This window comes from Coregonus lavaretus, assembly GCF_964263955.1.
Source record: "Coregonus lavaretus genome assembly, chromosome: 17".
Taxonomy (NCBI): domain Eukaryota; kingdom Metazoa; phylum Chordata; class Actinopteri; order Salmoniformes; family Salmonidae; genus Coregonus; species Coregonus lavaretus.
In genome coordinates this window covers 27,872,392-27,892,448 of record NC_140004.1, presented here as the reverse complement: position 1 = coordinate 27,892,448, position 20,057 = coordinate 27,872,392, and the positions used below count along the sequence as shown (strand labels likewise).

The following is a 20,057-nucleotide window of genomic DNA, read 5'->3' as shown; positions in this document are numbered from 1 at the left end:
CTGAACCTAGAAACACTGGGGAATATTACAAAAGGAGAGTGATGGATGGTGAGGGGTGCTTACTTAGTTTCTCTGCCTCAGCAAAGTCGTTACAGGATATGACCACCCTCTGAATCTCCTCCCTCTCCAGCATCACTGCACCTCCAGTGTCCTGAGGTCCACGGAGAAAGTGTTTGGGTGACAAGTTCAACTCAATAGAAAAAATCTGGGTTCTGTAACACTAATGCAACTTGAAGCAATGAATTAAGACCGCCATCTTACGCTCTTAAAGGCAAAAACACAGTGTATAGGCATTCTCATTTATTTTATGAGATACCTCATCTCCCCTACTAGGGCTGTTACGGTGACCGTATTACCGCCACACCAGCGGTCACGAGCCATGATGTAGTCAAATTCCACATGTCCGTTTAGTCACGATAACTAGGCTTCTCCAAGCTCAGGCTGATGATGGTCATTAGTAGCCTACCAAACTTGCTAACTGCCTGGTACTCAGCACTCTATTGTCCCTCTAATCACTCTGACATCAATGCAAATGTAATCGAAAATCAAATCAAACACTTCATGAGAGCCCATGAGGTCATGTTGCGCAACATTTCTATAGGCTATGCAATTGCGTGAGAAAACAGAGTTTTGATGGCCACTATTTAAAAGAGGAGGATCAGCTTTCTATAGGCTAGGCCTACTATATTTATTTTTCAACTTTCCTAATATTAAGCACATTGCTTCGCTTTACAACAGGAGTATAGCCTACCTTACTGGTATGAAAATGAACCATGGGGAAAAGCGTCCTCCATTCACTATTTAAGTGCATAGATTACATGTATTTTTTTCCCCGCCCCTGTTCCGAGACAGGTGCATGATTATAGTCCATTCAAAATCAAAACTAATTTCACACATATTCTAGATAATATATGTAAAGACAAGATTAAATCAAGAATAGTCTGATGGGTGACAATACTAATATATCATTCCAAGTGATAGGCTACCACTTGTGAATGATGCCCAGCTTGTGTGCAGTAAGGTCAGTAACAGCGCATGCATTTTTTTGCGACTTTTTCAAAATACTTTTTTTTTTACACCTCATGTAGCCTAGTCCATAGGCCTATATGTTTTGATAAGGGTTGTATCACAACGAAAGTAGACAAATAACTTCTTAAAATTAAGCACATTAATCTGCTTTACAACCGGTGTAGAGTCTAACTGGCATACATAAGCGGGGCGTGAGTTTCAAGTTTGGGGAAGATAATTTTCCCCATAAAAATTAACCTTTATAATAAAGCATTACAAGCATAATCGCATTTACAGTCCCTTATGAGAATGGTATTTTCCCACTAATTGATTGCATTTTAGAACATTTGCGCTTATAGCCTACTGCCGTGTGCGCATTGCTGCACTTATAATGTGAAGAAATAGCCGAATAGTTTATCAACATTTTAAGCTCAACGTTCTGATCAGCCTCAATGCTAACTAACTGTAAGTCGCTCTGGATAAGAGCGTCTGCGAAATGATTAAAAATGTAAAATGTAAATGCTTTTAAAAGGTTTTTTGATGCGAGTGGTTGTATTAATTTGGGATCTATCGCATCCCACAACTGTCCCCGATGTGTCGGTCTTCACTTGTAGCCTACTTCGGAGCTGAGATGCCTGTGAGAAGGAACCGATCACGTGACGGGCATTGGCTAATAAGAATTGAGATATCTGAGAGAGCCATATGAGTGAGAGGTGCTTCGGAGCACGCAGCCGGGAGAAGGGAATCATAATGATTATATTCAGGCCAAGGGCACAGCGGCCACTGGCCGCAAAAGGCATGGATTTTCTAGGGGGCATTACGGCCAAACAAGAGGGATGTCACCGGAAAATTCTAGCCATTATCAAGTGCTTGTCAAATTGTGAATGATAGATGAAGTGTGTGCAGCCTGCGCAAGAAACAAAGCAGAGCTCATGCCTTTCATGCTACTTTTTTCAAATCATCATTAGAGTTGCATCATGCAGCCTTAGAATGTATTAAAAATCAAAACATATAGCCCAATGTTTGTATCACAACTAAAGTTGTATAAATAACTCTAAATTAAGCATATAGGAGGACCTGTTTTTTGTTAACCGCTCAACACAGAATTGCCGCATGTACGCACTCCCTCAGAAACCGTTTGGAGAAAACATCCTTTTCTCTTTTATTCAGCTATGTTCAATTGTATTCTTCATACTATAAAATAATATAAAATAATGCCATGGAATTCTAAGCAAATCTTGTCTGCTAAATGAACTAGTGTAAGCCCACAGCCATAGCCAACCTACTACATTTTACATTTACATTTTAGTCATTTAGCAGACGCTCTTATCCAGAGCGACTTACAGTTAGTGAATGCATACATGTTTTTTTTTGTTTTTTTTCCCCATACTGGCCCCCCGTGGGAAACAAACCCACATCCCTGCCGGCCAAACCCTCCCCTACCTTGGACGACGCTGGACCAATTGTGCGCCGCCCATGGGTCTCCCGGTCGCGGCCGGCTGCGACAGAGCCTGGACTCGAACCAGGATCTCTAGTGGCACAGCTAGCACGGCGATGCAGTGCCTTAGACCACTGCGCCACTCTACTAGACGTGCTTCCACCATTTGACCACTGGCCTTACTGACCCGAGACTTGACTTGGCAGTAGGAGGTGAAGTGCTCCAGGTACCAGTGAGAGTTGGCCTCCTGGACCCCCAGCAGCCCCAGGGCCAGCACCTTGAGCCCAACTAGCAGAGCAGCCTCGTCCTGGGCAGAGATGGCCTGGTTCACCTGCTGCACCGCTCCCTGGGCTGGAGAGACAGACAGGAGGGACCAGGGGTTGGATGGAGACAGACACGGGACACATCCCAAATAAATCAACCCTCAGCCACTACCTTTAGACAAGGGGTGCCCAACCTTTTTTGACATGAGATTTCAAACTGGCTGTGGAAAAGGTAGAAGATCTACCAGTCACATCCTGAAGGCCTATCCTAGATGTTCAGAACACAACTTATTGAGGTCATAAGACAGGGACCGTAGTTACTGTTAACAAGGTCGACGCAGCTCTGGATCTCCTGCTGGGTCAGCAGCTCCTCATAAACATCTCTCTCCTCTGTGGCTATGGACGAGCACTGAGCAGGGAGACAAGAGAAAAAGCATTGTGTTAGATGGACTATAAACATACATTCTCAAGGTTTTTACATTTTGTGCATACTGAAACCACAGGAGGCTGCTGAGGGGAGAACAGCTCATAATAATGACTGGAATGGAGTGAATGGTATCAAACACATGGAAACCATGTCTTTGATGTGTTTGATACAATTCCATGGATTCCATTCCAGTCATTACTATGAGCCCGTCCTCCCCAATGAAGGTGCCACCGGCCACCTGTGATTGAAACTAAACACACTGTCATGCTCAAATTGTTGACAATCTGGCCATCATATTAACTTTAGATTTAAGATCATGACTTTGCTGAAATAATTTGTAATTTAACACAGCGGGTCATATTTACACAGAGTTAGTGAGGAGTATGGGAGGAGAGATGCTAGTTGGTGTGGGAAGACTAGTGTTGTAGTGAGAGTTCAGCTTATGCTGCAGCCACTGGAATGTCATGGCAAGGGCTGCTGAGTGTTTCAGGTGGTATTCACTGCAGACAAGACTCCTACAGTATGCTACTAACTCTCAATACCTCTTTAGGTTCAGAACAGGATCAAGTTGCTGATCCAAGGTCAGTTTTGAAACTTCTACCCGGACTCAGGACCCATAGGTCTCTGGTCAAAAGCAGTGCTCTACAAAAGGGAATAGGATGCCATTTCAGTGGAAAGAGCAACATCAGGGAGGGTCTGGGAGTTCCTCACCCTGCCTGAGGCCTGGAGCTCCTTGCTGGCCTTGGCCCGGCTCAGAGTGTCCTGGTAGTCCTGGGCCAGCTCTTCCCCAGTGTTCCTCAGCATAGCGTTGGGGTTCCTCAATGACCCCATGGTCACAGCCGCCTCACCCTTATCCACCGCCTCATTGATGGCAAACACAGCAGCGTGCACTTGGGAGGGACACCAGCAAGAATGAGTACCACTCAGCAGTAAACATGTCTGTCTGTCTGTCTGTCTATCTATGAGAGGCCAGACTTTTGTTATAGCCCAGCACTAACACACCTGATTCAACTAATCTGCTAATCATCAATGGCTGGATTAGTTGAATCTGGTGTTTTAGTGCTGGGCTGGAGCCAAACCCTGCACACCCTATGGGTCTCTCCAGGATCAGGATAGAAGACAGAGTTCATCCAGTGGATGGAACAGTGTACTGTACTACTCACAGGTTGCCTCGTCCACCGAGAGCTCGTTGGCCAGGATGCCTCCTATCTTGCTGAAGGTTGGCATCTGGATGCCGTACTTCTCCAGCTCACTCCGCATGTTACTGATCTCCTCCTCTGTGGGACAGACAGGAACACATTACAAGCACACTGGCACAGCAGGAAACCTCGACACCCCTAGGAGAGGGACCTGCTTATTCACTGGCAACTTATAGATGCTTTGGAAAAATTGCAAAACAATAAGTTGTTTTAGCAAGCTGGTATTCACAGTATGGATTGTCGTCAATACATGACTTATGCTTGCATGACTGGCATATGCATCTCAGTCATATTAGCCTACAGTGCTTTGATATTGTCCACCTTTTCATATAACATACACTGAGTGTACAAAACATTAGGAACAGCTGCTCTTTCCATGACATAGACTGACCAGGTGAAAGCTATGATCCCTTATTGATGTCACCTGTTAAATCCACTTCAATCAGTACAGATTAAGGGGAGGAGACAGGTTAAAGAAGGATTTTTAAGCCTAGAGATAATTGAGACATGGATTGTGTATGTGTGCCATTCAGAGGGGAATGGGCAAGACAAAATAATTAAGTGCCTTTGAACGGGGTATGGTAGTAGGTGCCAGGTGCACAGGTTTGAGTGTCAAGAACTGCAACGCTGCTGGGTTTTTCACGCTTAACAGTTTCCTGTGTGTATCAAGAATGGTTCACCACCCAAAGGACATCCAGCCAACTTGACAACTATGGGAAGCATTGGAGTCAACATGGGCCAGAATCCCAGTGGAAAGCTTTCGACACCTCGTAGAGTCTATGCCCTGACGAATTGAGACTGTTCTGAGGGCAAAACGGGGTGCAACTCAATATTAGGAAGGTGTTCCTAATGTTTTGTACACTCAGTGTATCTCTCCTTCTCTGTATACACATACACCCGGTATTGTTTTAATCCTCGTCGGTGAAATGTGCACTTTATTTTTTATGGCGTTGAAGTGAATTACTTCAGTCAGTGATAGCAATCGATAAAGGTTAAAGTGGTTTATTATGAGTAAGTGTTATGTTGCAGATATTCATCCAGATAAGACATGTGGTTGGTCCTTCCCACTTCACTCATATCAACCACAGTATATCATACTGATCTCCACAGTGCTTATCGAATTGAACACGCAGCTAGGTGCGAGTGATGACATTCTGTTTCAATCAAAGCCAAACAAGAGCACCAATTATCTGTCATTACCACCCCCCGGGAGGCTCTAATCACACACACTTCCGCAAGCAAGTCTTCATGTTTTCCTTAAGTTTCAAAGAGAGGTAGTAATTACTACAGCAGTTCCTCCTTCACTACAACGATGTATGTTAGTGTTCATTCTGGAGCAGGAAGCTCATTATACTGTAGAACCACTACACACTAGTTTCAAGTTGTATTAGTTGTATGTACGGGATACACATGGTATACACTGTCCAACGAAATGCTTACTTGCAAGTTCCTACAGCAATTGTTCCTATGGGTTCAAGCACCCAGCATTCAATCAAAACCTGGCTGGTGCCAGATAGAGAAGAACACTATGTGTTGATTTAAAGTACAGGGTGAACTCAAGCTATGACTCTTATGAGATCTCTAATTATCATGCTGGAATAGAAGAGCTGGTGGATCAAATGCTACTGTAGCCTTGTAAAACACTAGTATATCCTGGTAAAACGCTACGGTAAAATGCTACTGTAGCCTGGTCTTTCTTACCTGTGAAGGCCACTTTCCCCAGCAGGTCCTGGATCTGTGGTGCAATGCCCAGTTTGTACAGGTATAAGCTGGAATAAAACACAAGGTTATGTTACAGAGCTACTTCTAGTCAGGTTTTGCGTCAAATATCCTGGAGAATAACTCCCTGGGGTCGAGGGATGGAAAGGTATGAAGCTCTCAGAACTTTAACCTAGATTGAATGGTTAGGAAGAAAGCGTACTAAAGTGGTGGATAAGATGTGGCTATGTTTATTCAACAACTCAGAGGCTGGGGAAACATAATTTACTAACATCTGCATCTATACATATGCATCTATCCACACTTTTCCCGAGCTTGAATACTTTAGAAATGCATCTTTCCTTCCTCTTGTCCTTGGGTCAGCAAGGGATCCACCATATTGCTTTCACCTATGAAAGCATGTCAGTCTGATAAGTGACGACTTGAAGTGAGGAAGGAAGGATGCGTCCCAAGGGGAACTTGAAACATCCATCTGCTCTAGATTGAGCTAGGAGAGTCGGCCCAATAAACTGCAATGCACCCTTTTCCCCACAGGGGGGAAATGTGTGCTCAGAGAAAGCAGCAGTCAGAATCCTGACACGCCAACTGCACTGACTGTACTGAGTCAGTTCCAGTGAAACAAACAGGTGGCTGGAAACTGCATTAAACTTTCATCTGCCCGCAGGTTCCTGATAAGTGGGCATGAATGATAGATTGGGCTACAGGGGTACGGGTGTCTTCCTGAGGGGTTTAGAGTCTGCTAAGACAGAGGGAAGGCCAAAGGTTTATTATGTCGTTTCCATTCTATTGTGTTGCCTTTCTATTTTTCCACTGTACTGAATTCTCAACAAAGGCCCACTAGCCCAGTGTGTCTACTTCTCCTCAGAGCTAGAGTTTATTCCCTGCCCTGGCTCCCAATGGGGGTTAGACCAGCCTGCCAGGAAGGAAGAGCACGTGTGTGTGCACACAGGCAGGGAAGGAAGCCTGCCCTCATGGGCCCTGACCAAACAGCTCAAAGAGAAAAAACAAGCCAACTAGCTAACGTATTCACTCCAATTTTCTGCCACATTCAGATGGATATACGAGCAGTGCTTGACTTGGGCAGGAGCTCAGCGGAACTGAATAGCGGCACCGTAAATGTTCTACTGCTTGAGTTTGTGCACTTCATAAAATATTGGCTAAAAGTATTGTGGAGTTCCTGCACCTAAACAGTAACGACACCCAAAATGATACCAGCACCTATTTCAGTCCAAGTCAAGCACTGTATACATTACAAACGACTCCTCTCTGTATACATGACAGTGTACGTGTACTGTATACATGACAGTCAATGAAACCAGTCAGTAAAAAACCACCCACTAATAGTGACACCATTGACTTCACACAATGACAAAGTGTCACTACAGAGCTGTTACTTCTACTAGCACCACCACTACCATGCTATGACAGCAGCTTTGAGGTGAGACTGGAGACTGACTGTGTCCTATGGGCCCTGGTCAAAAGTAGTGCACTAAATAGGGAAAGGGTGCCATTTGGGATGCAACCTCAATATAGGCTGGCCTGTCTTATAGGCCAGTGTTTACCAACCAGGAGTACTTCGACCCCTGGGGGTACTTGGCCTATCCACAGGGGATACTTGAGATTACTCATGAGACCATAGGCTTACTGGTCAAATGCACATCAGGTAACTCCGGGCAGAGCAAAATGTACTTGGTGGTACAGTAACTGAAAAAGGTTGGGAAGGCTGTTTATTTTCTAAAGATGTTAACAGCGGTGTGTCTTCTACATTATGCAGTTATATCAGTTATTCAGTGTTCAAAAGCATTGGACAGAGAGCCGTTACAGTATGTTGCTGGACCTTGGCCCTCTGTCAAACCTGTGGGATGTTTATGATAGCACAGTGCATAATCAGGACATGAATCAATCATGACCTTTGAAAAAAGAGCGGGAGTTAGAGAGGGCTGTGTGAGTGTGACTGATGGGGTTTTCTACAACCGTTAACACACTTTCAGCCATGAATAAAGTTAATAGTTATGCCTCTTAGAATAATAATCTAAGGAGTGTGGTGCCAGAAAAATAACCTCTCACTCAACGTCAACAAAACAAAGGAGCTAATCGTGGACTTCAGGAAACAGCAAAGGGAGCAACCACCTATCCACATCGACGGGACAGCAGTGGAGAAGGTGGAAAGCTTCAAGTTCCTCTGCGTACACATTACTGGCAAACTGAAATGGTCCACCCACACAGACAGTGTGGTGAAGAAGGCAACAGCGCATCTTCAACCTCAGGAGGCTGAAGAAATTTGGCTTGGCACCTAAAACCCTCACAAACCTTTCCAGATGCACAATTGAGAGCATCCTGTCGGGCTGTATCACTGCCTGGTACGGCAACTGCACCGCCCGCAACCGCAGGTCTCTCCAGAGGGTGGTGCGGTCTGCCCAACGCATCACCGGGGGCAAACTACCTGCCCTCCAGGACACCTACAGCACCCGATGTCACAAGAAGGCCAAAAAGATAATCAAGGACAAGAACCACCCGAACCACTGCCTGTTCACCCCGCTATCATCCAGAAGGCAAGGTCAGTACAGGTGCATCAAAGCTGGGACCGAGAGACAAAAACAGCTTATCTCAAGGCCATCAGACTGTTAAATAGCCATCACTAGCATGTTAGAGGCTGCTGCCCTATATACATAGAGTTGAAATCACTGGCCACTTTAATAATGGAACACTAGTCTCTCTAATAATGTTTACATACTGCATTACTCATCTCATATGTATATACTGTTTTATTTTCTATTCTACTGTATTTTAGTCTATGCCGCTCCGACATTGCTCGTCCAAATATTTCATTCCTTTACTTTAGATTTGTGTGCATTGTTGTGAAATTGTTAGATATTACTTGTTAGATATTACTGCACTTTTGGAGCTAGAAACAAAAGCATTTCGCTACACCCGCAATAACATCTGCTAAACATGTGTATGTGACCAATAACAAGGACAACCCACGCCTGTAACAGGTGTGAAGCTGTAATAACAACATTATATAGGCTATAATGTATGAACCTGCCATAACAACGTTATACAGTGCCTTCAGAAAGTTCACACCCCTTGACTTTTTCCACATTTTGTTGTGTTACAGCCTGAATTTAAAATGGATTAAATTGAGATTGTGTGTCACTGGCCTACACACAACACCCCATAATGTCAAAGTGGAGTTATGTTTTTTGAAATGTTAAAAAATGAAAAGCTGAAATGTCTTGAGTCAATATTCAACCCCTTTGCTATGGCAAACCTAAATAAGTTCAGGATGTAAAAATGTGCTTAACAATTCACATAAGTTGCATGGACTCTGTGTACAATAATAGTATTTGACATGATTTTTGAATGAATACCTCATCTTTGTACTCCACACATACTTTACAATTATCTGTAAAGACCCTCAGTCGAGCAATGAATTTCAGACACAGATTCAACCACAAAGACCAGGGAGGTTTTCCAATGCTTCGCAAAAGAAGGGCACCTATTAGTAGATAGTTAAAATTTAAAAAAGCAGAAACTGAATATACAGATACACTACAAAGATACAGGTGTTCTTCCTAACTCCGTTGCCGGAGAGGAAGGAAACTGCCCAGGGATTTCACCATGAGGCCAATGGTGACTTTAAAACAGTTACAGAGTTGAATGGCTGTGATAGGAGAAAACTGAGGATGGATCAACAACATTGTAGTTACTCCACAATACTAACCTAAATTACAGAGTGAAAAGAAGGAAGCCTGTCCAGAATAAAAATATTCCAAAACATGCATCCTGTTTGCAATAAGGCACTAAAGTAAAACTGCACAAAAAAAAGACAAGAAATTAACTTTATGTCCTGAATACAAAGCGTTACGTTTTGGGCAAATCCAACCCAACACGTCACTGAGTACCACTCTTCATATTTTCAAGCATGGTGGTGGCTGCATCATGTTATGGGTATGCTTGTCATCGGCAAGGACTAGGGAGCTTTTTAGGATAAAAATTAATGGAATAGAGCTAAGTACAGGCAAAATCCTAGAGGAAAACCTGGTTCAGTCTGCTTTCCAACAGACACTGGGAGACAAATTCACCTTTCAGCAGGACAATAACCTAAAACACAAGGCCAAATCTACACTGGAGTTGCCTACCAAGACGACATTGAATGTTCCTGAGTAGCCTAGTTACAGCTTTGTCTTAAATCGGCTTGAAAATCGATGGCAAGACTTGAAAATGGCTGTCTAGCAATGATTAACAACCAACTTGACAGAGTTTGAAGAATTCTTTAAAGAATAATGTAAAAATATTGTACAATCCAGGTGTGCAAAGCTCTTAGAAACTTACCCAGAAAGACTCACAGCTGTAATCACTGACAAAGGTCAGTCTAACATGTATTGACTGAGGGGGTTGAATACTTATGTAATCAAGATAGTGTTTTTTTTCCATATATTTTTATCAAATGTTCGAATTTTTCTTTGCCACTAGAGTATTTAGTGTAAATCGTTGACAAAAAATACAATTAAATCAATTTTAATCCCACCTTTGTAAAACAACAAAATGTTGAAAAGGTCAAGGGGTGTGAATACTTTGAAGACACTGTATAGGCTATAACGTGTGAACCTGTCATAACAACGTTATATAGGCTATAATGTGTGAACCTGCCATAACAACATTATATAGGCTATAACGTGTGAACCTGCCATAACAACATTATATAGGCTATAACGTGTGAACCTGTCATAACAACGTTATATAGGCTATAATGTGTGAACCTGCCATAACAACGTTATATAGGCTATAATGTGTGAACCTGCCATAACAACGTTATATAGGCTATAACGTGTGAACCTGCCATAACAACGTTATATAGGCTATAACGTGTGAACCTGCCATAACAACATTATATAGGCTATAACGTGTGAACCTGTCATAACAACGTTATATAGGCTATAACGTGTGAACCTGCCATAACAACGTTATATAGGCTATAACGTGTGAACCTGCCATAACAACGTTATATAGGCTATAACGTGTGAACCTGCCATAACAACGTTATATAGGCTATAACGTGTGAACCTGCCATAACAACATTATATAGGCTATAACGTGTGAACCTGCCATAACAACGTTATATAGGCTATAATGTGTGAACCTGCCATAACAACGTTATATAGGCTATAACGTGTGAACCTGCCATAACAACGTTATATAGGCTATAACGTGTGAACCTGCCATAACAACGTTATATAGGCTATGTGTGAACCTGCCATAACAACATTATATAGGCTATAACGTGTGAACCTGCCATAACAACGTTATATAGGCTATAACGTGTGAACCTGCCATAACAACGTTATATAGGCTATAATGTGTGAACCTGCCATAACAACGTTATATAGGCTATAACGTGTGAACCTGCCATAACAACGTTATATAGGCTATAATGTGTGAACCTGTCATAACAACGTTATAGGATGCAATATGTGTGTGATGCATATAGAGCAGAAAGCCTAACGCTTGAGGTTGTGAAGTAAAATCCCTCTGAACATGATCTCAGAAAAACCTATTCAAGTTCCTCTTTCATATAATACAGGTATTTCACTTCTCACTGCAAGTTAGGAGTCAGAGTCAACACTGTCCACACATAAGAAAATAGGCTTCACATCAAAAGATGGAGATAGGGCTATTAATTGAAAAAGCTGAGTGAGAGACAGGCCCTTCTACCACCCTCAGCTCCCAATATAAACATCTGGCTTTCCTTCTAGAGCCTGATGATACTATGTGAGAATGACATCATTTCGGTCTCTTGTAGACTCAAGAGAACATTGTCAAAGGAGACACTAAATTGCTCGAGGCAGCCTACAGATTGAAGCAGTCTGTTGGCAGGAAATGACTCAATGCATACAGGAAGTCACCTATCGGTTCCGAGGGTGTATCTAGCATTGCATGCGCAAACGATATCCATACAAACACACAAAAACAACGGCAAGCTTGGGAAATGACTACATATTGCCACCCCTTTGTTTCATGAATCTTGAAAATAGCACGTTTTAACTATAAACTGAAACAGACAATACTAGTTTCAGGTTATCTTTTAGCATTTTCCTCCATTCTTCTTCACTTCTCTTGGTTCACACATTGTTAACTTTTTCAAAATGATCCTCAAGTCCCATTTAGACATTGATATGCTTTTAGGGCTCTTCAAACATCAGAAGAGCTAAAAACGTAGGTCTCCTACAAAATATAAAGTGTCAAACAGAAAAAACCCACCTTGTGTTGGAATGCTCCCCCTCTTACCTTAATGCGTGTATGCAGTACACCACCTTGGGCATGTTTTTGCGATTGTACACATCTGTCGTTTCAGGATAGAATATCTGAAAGTAGCAACCAGAGGAGTCATTAGTCATGAGTCTTTCATTAACATCTTCTGATACCTTGCATAGTGCAGCAGCCAAGATGCACAGCGAGCATGCTACATATTTCAGACTGTCAGTTTCAGTTTCAACCTGTAGCAGTCTGCACTATTCCTCTGTATCCTCCTGGCCACTGTCACACACCTTTAGGTGATGTAATTCTTGCCTGTCTTTGTATTTGCAGTGTGTGCTTCCAGTCTCACTGTACGTACACCTACCTGGCTGAATGCTGTGGATGTCCATGTGTTTCCCAAAAGGGAAAAGTACTGGTGAACAACAGTAAAGCAACCTATTCCCCTGCCCTAATCATTATTTTGAATTAAAACAAATAGTCAAACATTTGAATCCATCAATAATGACAAGATGAGCCCATAATAACCGAATGAATAAACAATGTCTCATATTCATTGGTTGTCTGTCTACTCCTAAAGATTCTCCTTTGGTAAGTGTACTGCTTCCCCCAAAACAGAGGAATTCTTTGACTGATCATCATCAAACAGGTATCTCTGAGCGATTCCAGTGTTACCATCACATGGATTGACAATAAGGTGTTAGCATTCTCCATATCAGCTCCAGATGGAACACATTTTGTCCCTACACATAACATATGCATTATTAATAATAACACTATTAGTGTTAGTAGTAGTAGTAGTAGTAAACCCACCACAGCCACACCCTTCTAGGTTGGTCTCAGGCATCCATAAGAACGCAGTAGAACAGCATGCTTTAAATTTACCTGGTCCACTGTCATTTGACTTAGTAAAATCCATAAAACAGGCAACTCAGCCTTGTGATATCACCAGTTACTACAAGTATATGATACTGTATGCCTCTGGTAGGAGGGACTTGGGCAGTGTGTGTGTGTGTGTGTGTGTGTGTGTGTTAGTCTTACCTTAGGCAGCCCTACAGACTCCATGGCCCGTAGCCATTGCACTGTGTTGTCTGTGTGTCTGAAGTGAAGTCCTGTGCGCTGGAGACAAACAGACAAATCAGAAACATTAGATTCCAGCAACTGAGTCTGTTGTGTATCAGCAACAGCATGTTTTTGGTAGGAATCGCACGCATGCAAAGATGTGCACATGGAAAGATGAAGGAGAGTGTATGAGTGAGTGTGTTGTGTCAGCACAGCTGCTGTTTTTAACATGGGGGAGCGGGGGTGCCATCTCTCTGTCCCCTGGGAGATGGTTGACAGGAAGTGAGGTTGTCTGCGTTGGATCTGGGATTAGACATTTCCTTTATGACGCCATGGAGGTGCAGGGGAGAGGGGAGGAGGCGTGGGGGAGAAGAGAGGAGAGGGGGAGAGGAGAGGGACTAGATAGAGGTGGGGAATGGGGGAGAGGAACTAGATAGAGGTGGGGTGTGGGGGAGAGGAGAGGAACTAGATAGAGAGGTGAGGGGGAGAGAGGGAGAGGAGAGGTCTCGATAGAGGTGGGGTGTGGGGGAGAGGTACTAGACAGAGAGGGGGTGTGGGGGAGAGGAGAGGAGGTGTGGGGAGGACCTAGATAGAGGGGAGGTGTGGGGGAGACGGACTAGATCGATGAGAGGTGTGGGGGAGAGGGGAGGCACTAGATATAGATGGGGTGTGGGGGAGAGGAGAGGGGGAGGGGAGGAATTAGATAAAGAAGATGTGTGGGGATGAGAATAGGAATTAGATAGCGCCCACTGCCGCCCAGATTTGTGGTCTGTTTTACTCAGTATCCTAGCAGCCTAGTTAAATTAAGTCTGAAAAAGTGTCAATTAATTTGATAGGAGTATCCCGTGGTACCGGATCTTTCCAATATGAGGAAAAAGGTCACCTTGTAGCGGGCCTGGTCCCTGTCGTAGATCTTCTTCTCAGACACCATCTTCGGGGCGAAGAACTTGGCCAGTTTTCCAAGGTAGACTCCGTTCCTCAGACTCTCCTCCAGATCTGTGGTGGAGGGCAGCTCCTCCTCTACACACGCCTCCATCCACCTGGGGATACGCACAAACACTGATCTCAGAACAGAACAAAAAATACTTCCTGCTTTGCTCCTATGGGGACACTAATAATGGCCACCAGTCCACCCATTATGGCATAATTGACCTGAATGGGGATGCCCGTTCTACTAATTCTATGATGGCAACATCTGTTCAGTCATTTATACAGAGATGATTGGAACAGAAACTGATCTCACAACAAAATGGCAACATCTCTCCAGTCATTCATATGGAGCAATAGGGAAGAGACACTGATATCGCAACAGAATAATACAGAGTTATTTTTATAGAAACACAGACCAGTGTTTCCTTTGGATGATTTGTTAGGAAGGGTGTAGGGTCCCGCCCTGCCTATGTAGGCTAAGTGTGAGGCCAGGTAAACACTAGCAGAGACACCGATCCCAGACCATCATAGGTTAATTTAGCATCATAGGTTCATCACAGCTTTGAAGAGCTTATGGATAACAAAATGCTAGGACCAAAGTCTGACTCTTTGAACCTATTGCCCGCTCACTTCTTGGCTTCAAGTTAACGGTTCTCTCAATACAAAAGCTGTCGTCATGGATACAAGCAGATATAAACAAACAGAACATTGGTCTGTCCCTCACATTGCCCCGTGTTGATCTGCGATCTTAGAGCATGTGAGCCATTACCGGACTGAACAGCCGCCTACGCTAGCACCACGTGAGTCAATATTGGCTTACCCTGTACCTACCGAGGGAGCAGCATGGTCAAGGGAAAACCAGCAGTAGACCTAGGCTAACTCATAACCTCCCTCTGGTGCTTGTTGGGATTCACTTCAGGTCTTATGGTCCACAGGACAAAACCCAATCCTCAGATGTCACCCAAGAAGAAAGAAAAAACTCTGCTCTCTACCGGTCCACCTTTCTGTATGTTGGCTGCATGCTTTATTTAAATTCATGACTGCATCCACAGGAATCCTCCTTCCTTCCTGACATTTCATGATATTGAAGGATTAGGTATTGTAGGACTGTGGCATTGGTTTAAGTTTCACAATATACTAAGGGTGCACAAAAAAACACACACCTGGAGAGGCACGTGCAAGTCACAAAAATTACATCAAGCCTTCAGTGAAAGGCACAGGTGGGAGGGTCATTAAGGAGTCCCACAACTGTTACAAAATCTCTAAATCCAAGATCAAACAGCGCTATCAGCTGGTTTGGGCTTATATTGACTGTACAGTATTTCACATGACTGGCTGGTTTGTGCATCCAGTCACTAATCTTAATCTAAGGAAGGAATTAGCCTACTTACGATCCACCTATATGTCAAATCCCTGTACATTCAGTCACTGACATAACATAACACGTCAGTGTGTCTATAAATTAACTGACACACTTGGTGATGATAAACCCTCTCGGTCTGTGGTGTTAATAGACTGGTACTGACCCAGAGAGAAGAGCCCATTGTTCCAGCTCCCACACTCACTGTCCAACATACCAGTGTAAGGGGGTTGGAGAGACAGGCCTTTTGGCAACACATTAGGTTTCTGTAAACTGTTTAAGAGAAACCTATATGGGGCATAAGAGTAAACTGTTTAGGAGTATGTGGGGCAGGGGAAAAGGGTTTGGTCCTCAAGGAACTCAACAGTAGGCCTATAGGTGATTCTGGGTCTTCAGTCAAGATGAGTGAAATCCTGTAAGACATAAATGATGTCATGCATGTGCTCAGAGGGAGAGCGAGAGAGAAAGAGACAGACCGACAGAAAAAGAGAGAGAAGAGAGATAACTCTTAAATTTACAATATGAACTCATCTGTTGCATTTGTTACCCCAGTAACCATACAAACCCCTTGAAAGCTGAAATGAAACCGCCAACTTAGATGTTGAACCTTGCAGCAAGTGAAGTGTCAGTTGAGAATAATGTTAAGTTCCCTATAAAAATGTAACAGTAAGATGTTTCACAACTGAGTTCCTTGTAAAATGTGTGTGTGTGGGGGGGTGTTTGTTCAACACACACAGGGTGTTAGAGGTTACTATTAAAGCCACATCAAAGTCCAACTTCATTCATGATAATACACTGCTCAAAAAAATAAAGGGAACACTAAAATAACACATCCTAGATCTGAATGAATGAAATAATCTTATTAAATACTTTTTTCTTTACATAGTTGAATGTGCTGACAACAAAATCACACAAAAATTATCAATGGAAATCAAATTTATCAACCCATGGAGGTCTGGATTTGGAGTCACCCTCAAAATTAAAGTGGAAAACCACACTACAGGCTGATCCAACTTTGATGTAATGTCCTTAAAACAAGTCAAAATGAGGCTCAGTAGTGTGTGTGGCCTCCACGTGCCTGTATGATCTCCCTACAACGTCTGGGCATGCTCCTGATGAGGTGGCGGATGGTCTCCTGAGGGATCTCCTCCCAGACCTGGACTAAAGTATCCGCCAACTCTTGGACAGTCTGTGGTGCAACATGGCGTTGGTGGACGGAGCGAGACATGATGTCCCAGATGTGCTCAATTGGATTCAGGTCTGGGGAACGGGCGGTCCATAGCATCAATGCCTTCCTCTTGCAGGAACTGCTGACACACTCCAGCCACATGAGGTCTAGCATTGTCTTGCATTAGGAGGAACCCAGGGCCAACCGCACCAGCATATGGTCTCACAAGGGGTCTGAGGATCTCATCTCGGTACCTAATGGCAGTCAGGCTACCTCTGGCGAGCACATGGAGGGCTGTGCGGACCCCCAAAGAAATGCCACCCCACACCATGACTGACCCACCGCCAAACCGGTCATGCTGGAGGATGTTGCAGGCAGCAGAACGTTCTCCACGGCGTCTCCATACTCTGTCACGTCTGTCACGTGCTCAGTGTGAACCTGCTTTCATCTGTGAAGAGCACAGGGCGCCAGTGGCGAATTTGCCAATCTTGGTGTTCTCTGGCAAATGCCAAACGTCCTGCACGGTGTTGGGCTGTAAGCACATCCCCCACCTGTGGATATCGGGCCTTCATACCACCCTCATGGAGTCTGTTTCTGACCGTTTGAGCAGACACATGCACATTTGTGGCCTGCTGGAGGTCATTTTGCAGGGCTCTGGCAGTGCTCCTCCTGCTCCTCCTTGCACAAAGGTGGAGGTAGCAGTCCTGCTGCTGGGTTGTTGCCCTCCTACGGCCTCCTCCACGTCTCCTGATGTACTGGCCTGTCTCCTGGTAGCGCCTCCATGCTCTGGACACTACGCTGACAGACACAGCAAACCTTCTTGCCACAGCTCGCATTGATGTGCCATCCTGGATGAGCTGCACTACCTGAGCCACTTGTGTGGGTTGTAGACTCTGTCTCATGCTACCACTAGAGTGAAAGCACCGCCAGCATTCAAAAGTGACCAAAACATCAGCCAGGAAGCATAGGAACTGAGAAGTGGTCTGTGGTCACCACCTGCAAAACCAGTCCTTTATTGGGGGTGTCTTGCTAATTGCCTATAATTTCCACCTGTTGTCTATTCCATTTGCACAACAGCATGTGAAATGTATTGTCAATCAGTGTTGCTTCCTAAGTGGACAGTTTGATTTCACATAAGTGTGATTGACTTGGAGTTACATTGTGTTGTTTAAGTGTTCCCTTTATTTTTTTGAGCAGTGTATATCGTTTTTTAACAGGCCTCCCCTCCCCCATCCTGCTCACTCCATCAAGCCTCCTCCGTCCTGCTCACTCAATCAGGCCTACCCTCCTTAATCCAACCTCTAATGACAAGTCAACGTTTGTCTGTCTAGGCTGAACCACCACAGCAGACAAAACACTCTGCCCCAACACGTGTCAACACATTGAGCACAACCAACACATCATTCCCTCTCCTCTGTCAGCACTTACTGTATCGGAGTGTGACAACCACAACAAACAGCGGGGGAGACATGACGTTATTATGGCGAGTCAGTCCATGCCATGGTACCCTATCATGTTGATTGATTGATTCATTTAAAGGGATATTTCACCCAAATTACAAAATTACACATTGGTTTCCTTACCCTGTACGCAGTCTATTGGCAAGGTATGACTTTTGTTTAGTTTCTTTGGCACCACTTCCACATGCTAACGTTTTAGTATTTGTGGCACAAATCCCATTCAAGTCATGGGACCGATATTAGAATTTTTCGCGCATCATGTCCAAATCATCCGAAAGTATCTCAAATTGATTGTGAAGCTCAACAAAGTCACTTATAGATGATTTGAACATGATGCATGTAAAAATGCTAATAACGGTCCCATGACTTGAATGGGATTTGTGCCACAAATGCTAAAATGGTAGCATGTGGAAAGTGTCAGGGAAACTAAACTAAAGCATGGATTGCTGTCATATCTTGTCCATAGACTGCTTACAGGGTGAGGAAACCAATGTCATTTTGTAATTTGGGTGAACTATCCCTTTAACTTCATTGTAGAGTTTCATTGCAGAATGAACGGTTCATTGTAGCTGCCATTCATTGTAAGGTCCTTTGTTTGTTCTACAACCTTATAAAGTGCTGTGATTCTTCACCAAAACCCTGCTGGCAAATGCCAAGATACTACAGTACATGGGGACATTTTATGGCAAATCAATGGCTTTCTGATATCAAAGGAAACATGAGAGGATGATGACGGACACAGAAAAAGCAGGTGAAAAGAACAGGCTTGCCTCTTGGCTTGGGCTAAAATAACAGGAGCATGAACACTTTGGGCAGAATATGACCCTTGAAGGTACAGTAACCAACACCAGTTAAGTCCAGTACCATTCAGTAAAACCAGGGCCTGTAGTCTTAAAGCGTCTCAGAGTAGCAGTGTTGATCGAAGATTTAAGATCATTATGGATAAGATTATATGGACAGGGAGAACCTGATCCTAGATCAGCACTCCTATTCTGAGACACTGTTCATACGGGCCTAGATATCAGTTGGTCCAATGCTGCCATGCTGAGCCATAATGGCCTGGGAAAGCGGGGAATTAGGGCAACAGGCCTGAAGAATCTGACTGGTGTGTCAGATCGGCACACTTCTGCACTAACGCGACCCGACATTAATCTACCATCTTGGAACAGTGCCACAGCCACGTTCTACACACTGCAGCGCTGTGGCTACTGAACTGGCCCAGGGGACTACAGGACAAACACAACCAGGCCGGCCCTCGCCAAAAGAACCACAATAACAAATCCTCATCAGGAATAGAGGCGGTGTGACTGGAGGCACAGAGGGCTTTGTGTGGGTGGCTGATAAAGATAACAGCACATCATGCGATGTCCGTCTGATCACAGTGAGCACTTGATGAGAGTTGGTTGCGTGGGTTGGAGAGAGGGCCGGCCTACTGTACTGGCTAGCGCTCATGTAGTGGAGGAGTGGGGAAACGCAAGAGTATACAGACACAGATACAAGGCTATAGTGACACACCATTGTGGGTGTTTTAGTTCAAAGATGAAAATAAGAGGTAAAGTGTATTAATAAGGAGAGAGGTGGAAAGAAAGAGAAACCGAGCGAGAAAAAGAGTACCAGGGTGAGGTAAAGTGAACGAGACGAGAAGAACATCCTGCCTCAGTCAGTAACAAAGCTCTCCAGCCTCTGAAGCTGCACTTCCAGGAGTGAAACAATGTGGTTGGTTGTATACAGCTGCATTGAGAAGCACAGCTCCAACAACAGTGTTTAC

General features: G+C 44.0%; 1 protein-coding gene across 2 annotated transcripts in view; it reads right to left on the bottom strand.

Moving 5' to 3' along the window:
• LOC311144928 (ras GTPase-activating-like protein IQGAP2) overlaps positions 1-20,057 on the bottom strand; it is a 77,908-nt gene that overhangs the window by 35,452 nt on the left and 22,399 nt on the right. For both annotated transcript variants that reach the window (XM_084181109.1, XM_084181108.1), the window contains 9 exons: positions 14,255-14,411; positions 13,351-13,428; positions 12,343-12,419; positions 6,037-6,104; positions 4,300-4,413; positions 3,848-4,026; positions 3,031-3,118; positions 2,634-2,797; positions 64-151 (listed from right to left, as the gene is read on the bottom strand). In XM_084181109.1, coding sequence (XP_084037235.1) covers positions 64-151; positions 2,634-2,797; positions 3,031-3,118; positions 3,848-4,026; positions 4,300-4,413; positions 6,037-6,104; positions 12,343-12,419; positions 13,351-13,428; positions 14,255-14,411 — 1,013 coding nt within the window. The remainder of the gene's footprint in view (positions 1-63; positions 152-2,633; positions 2,798-3,030; positions 3,119-3,847; positions 4,027-4,299; positions 4,414-6,036; positions 6,105-12,342; positions 12,420-13,350; positions 13,429-14,254; positions 14,412-20,057) is intronic.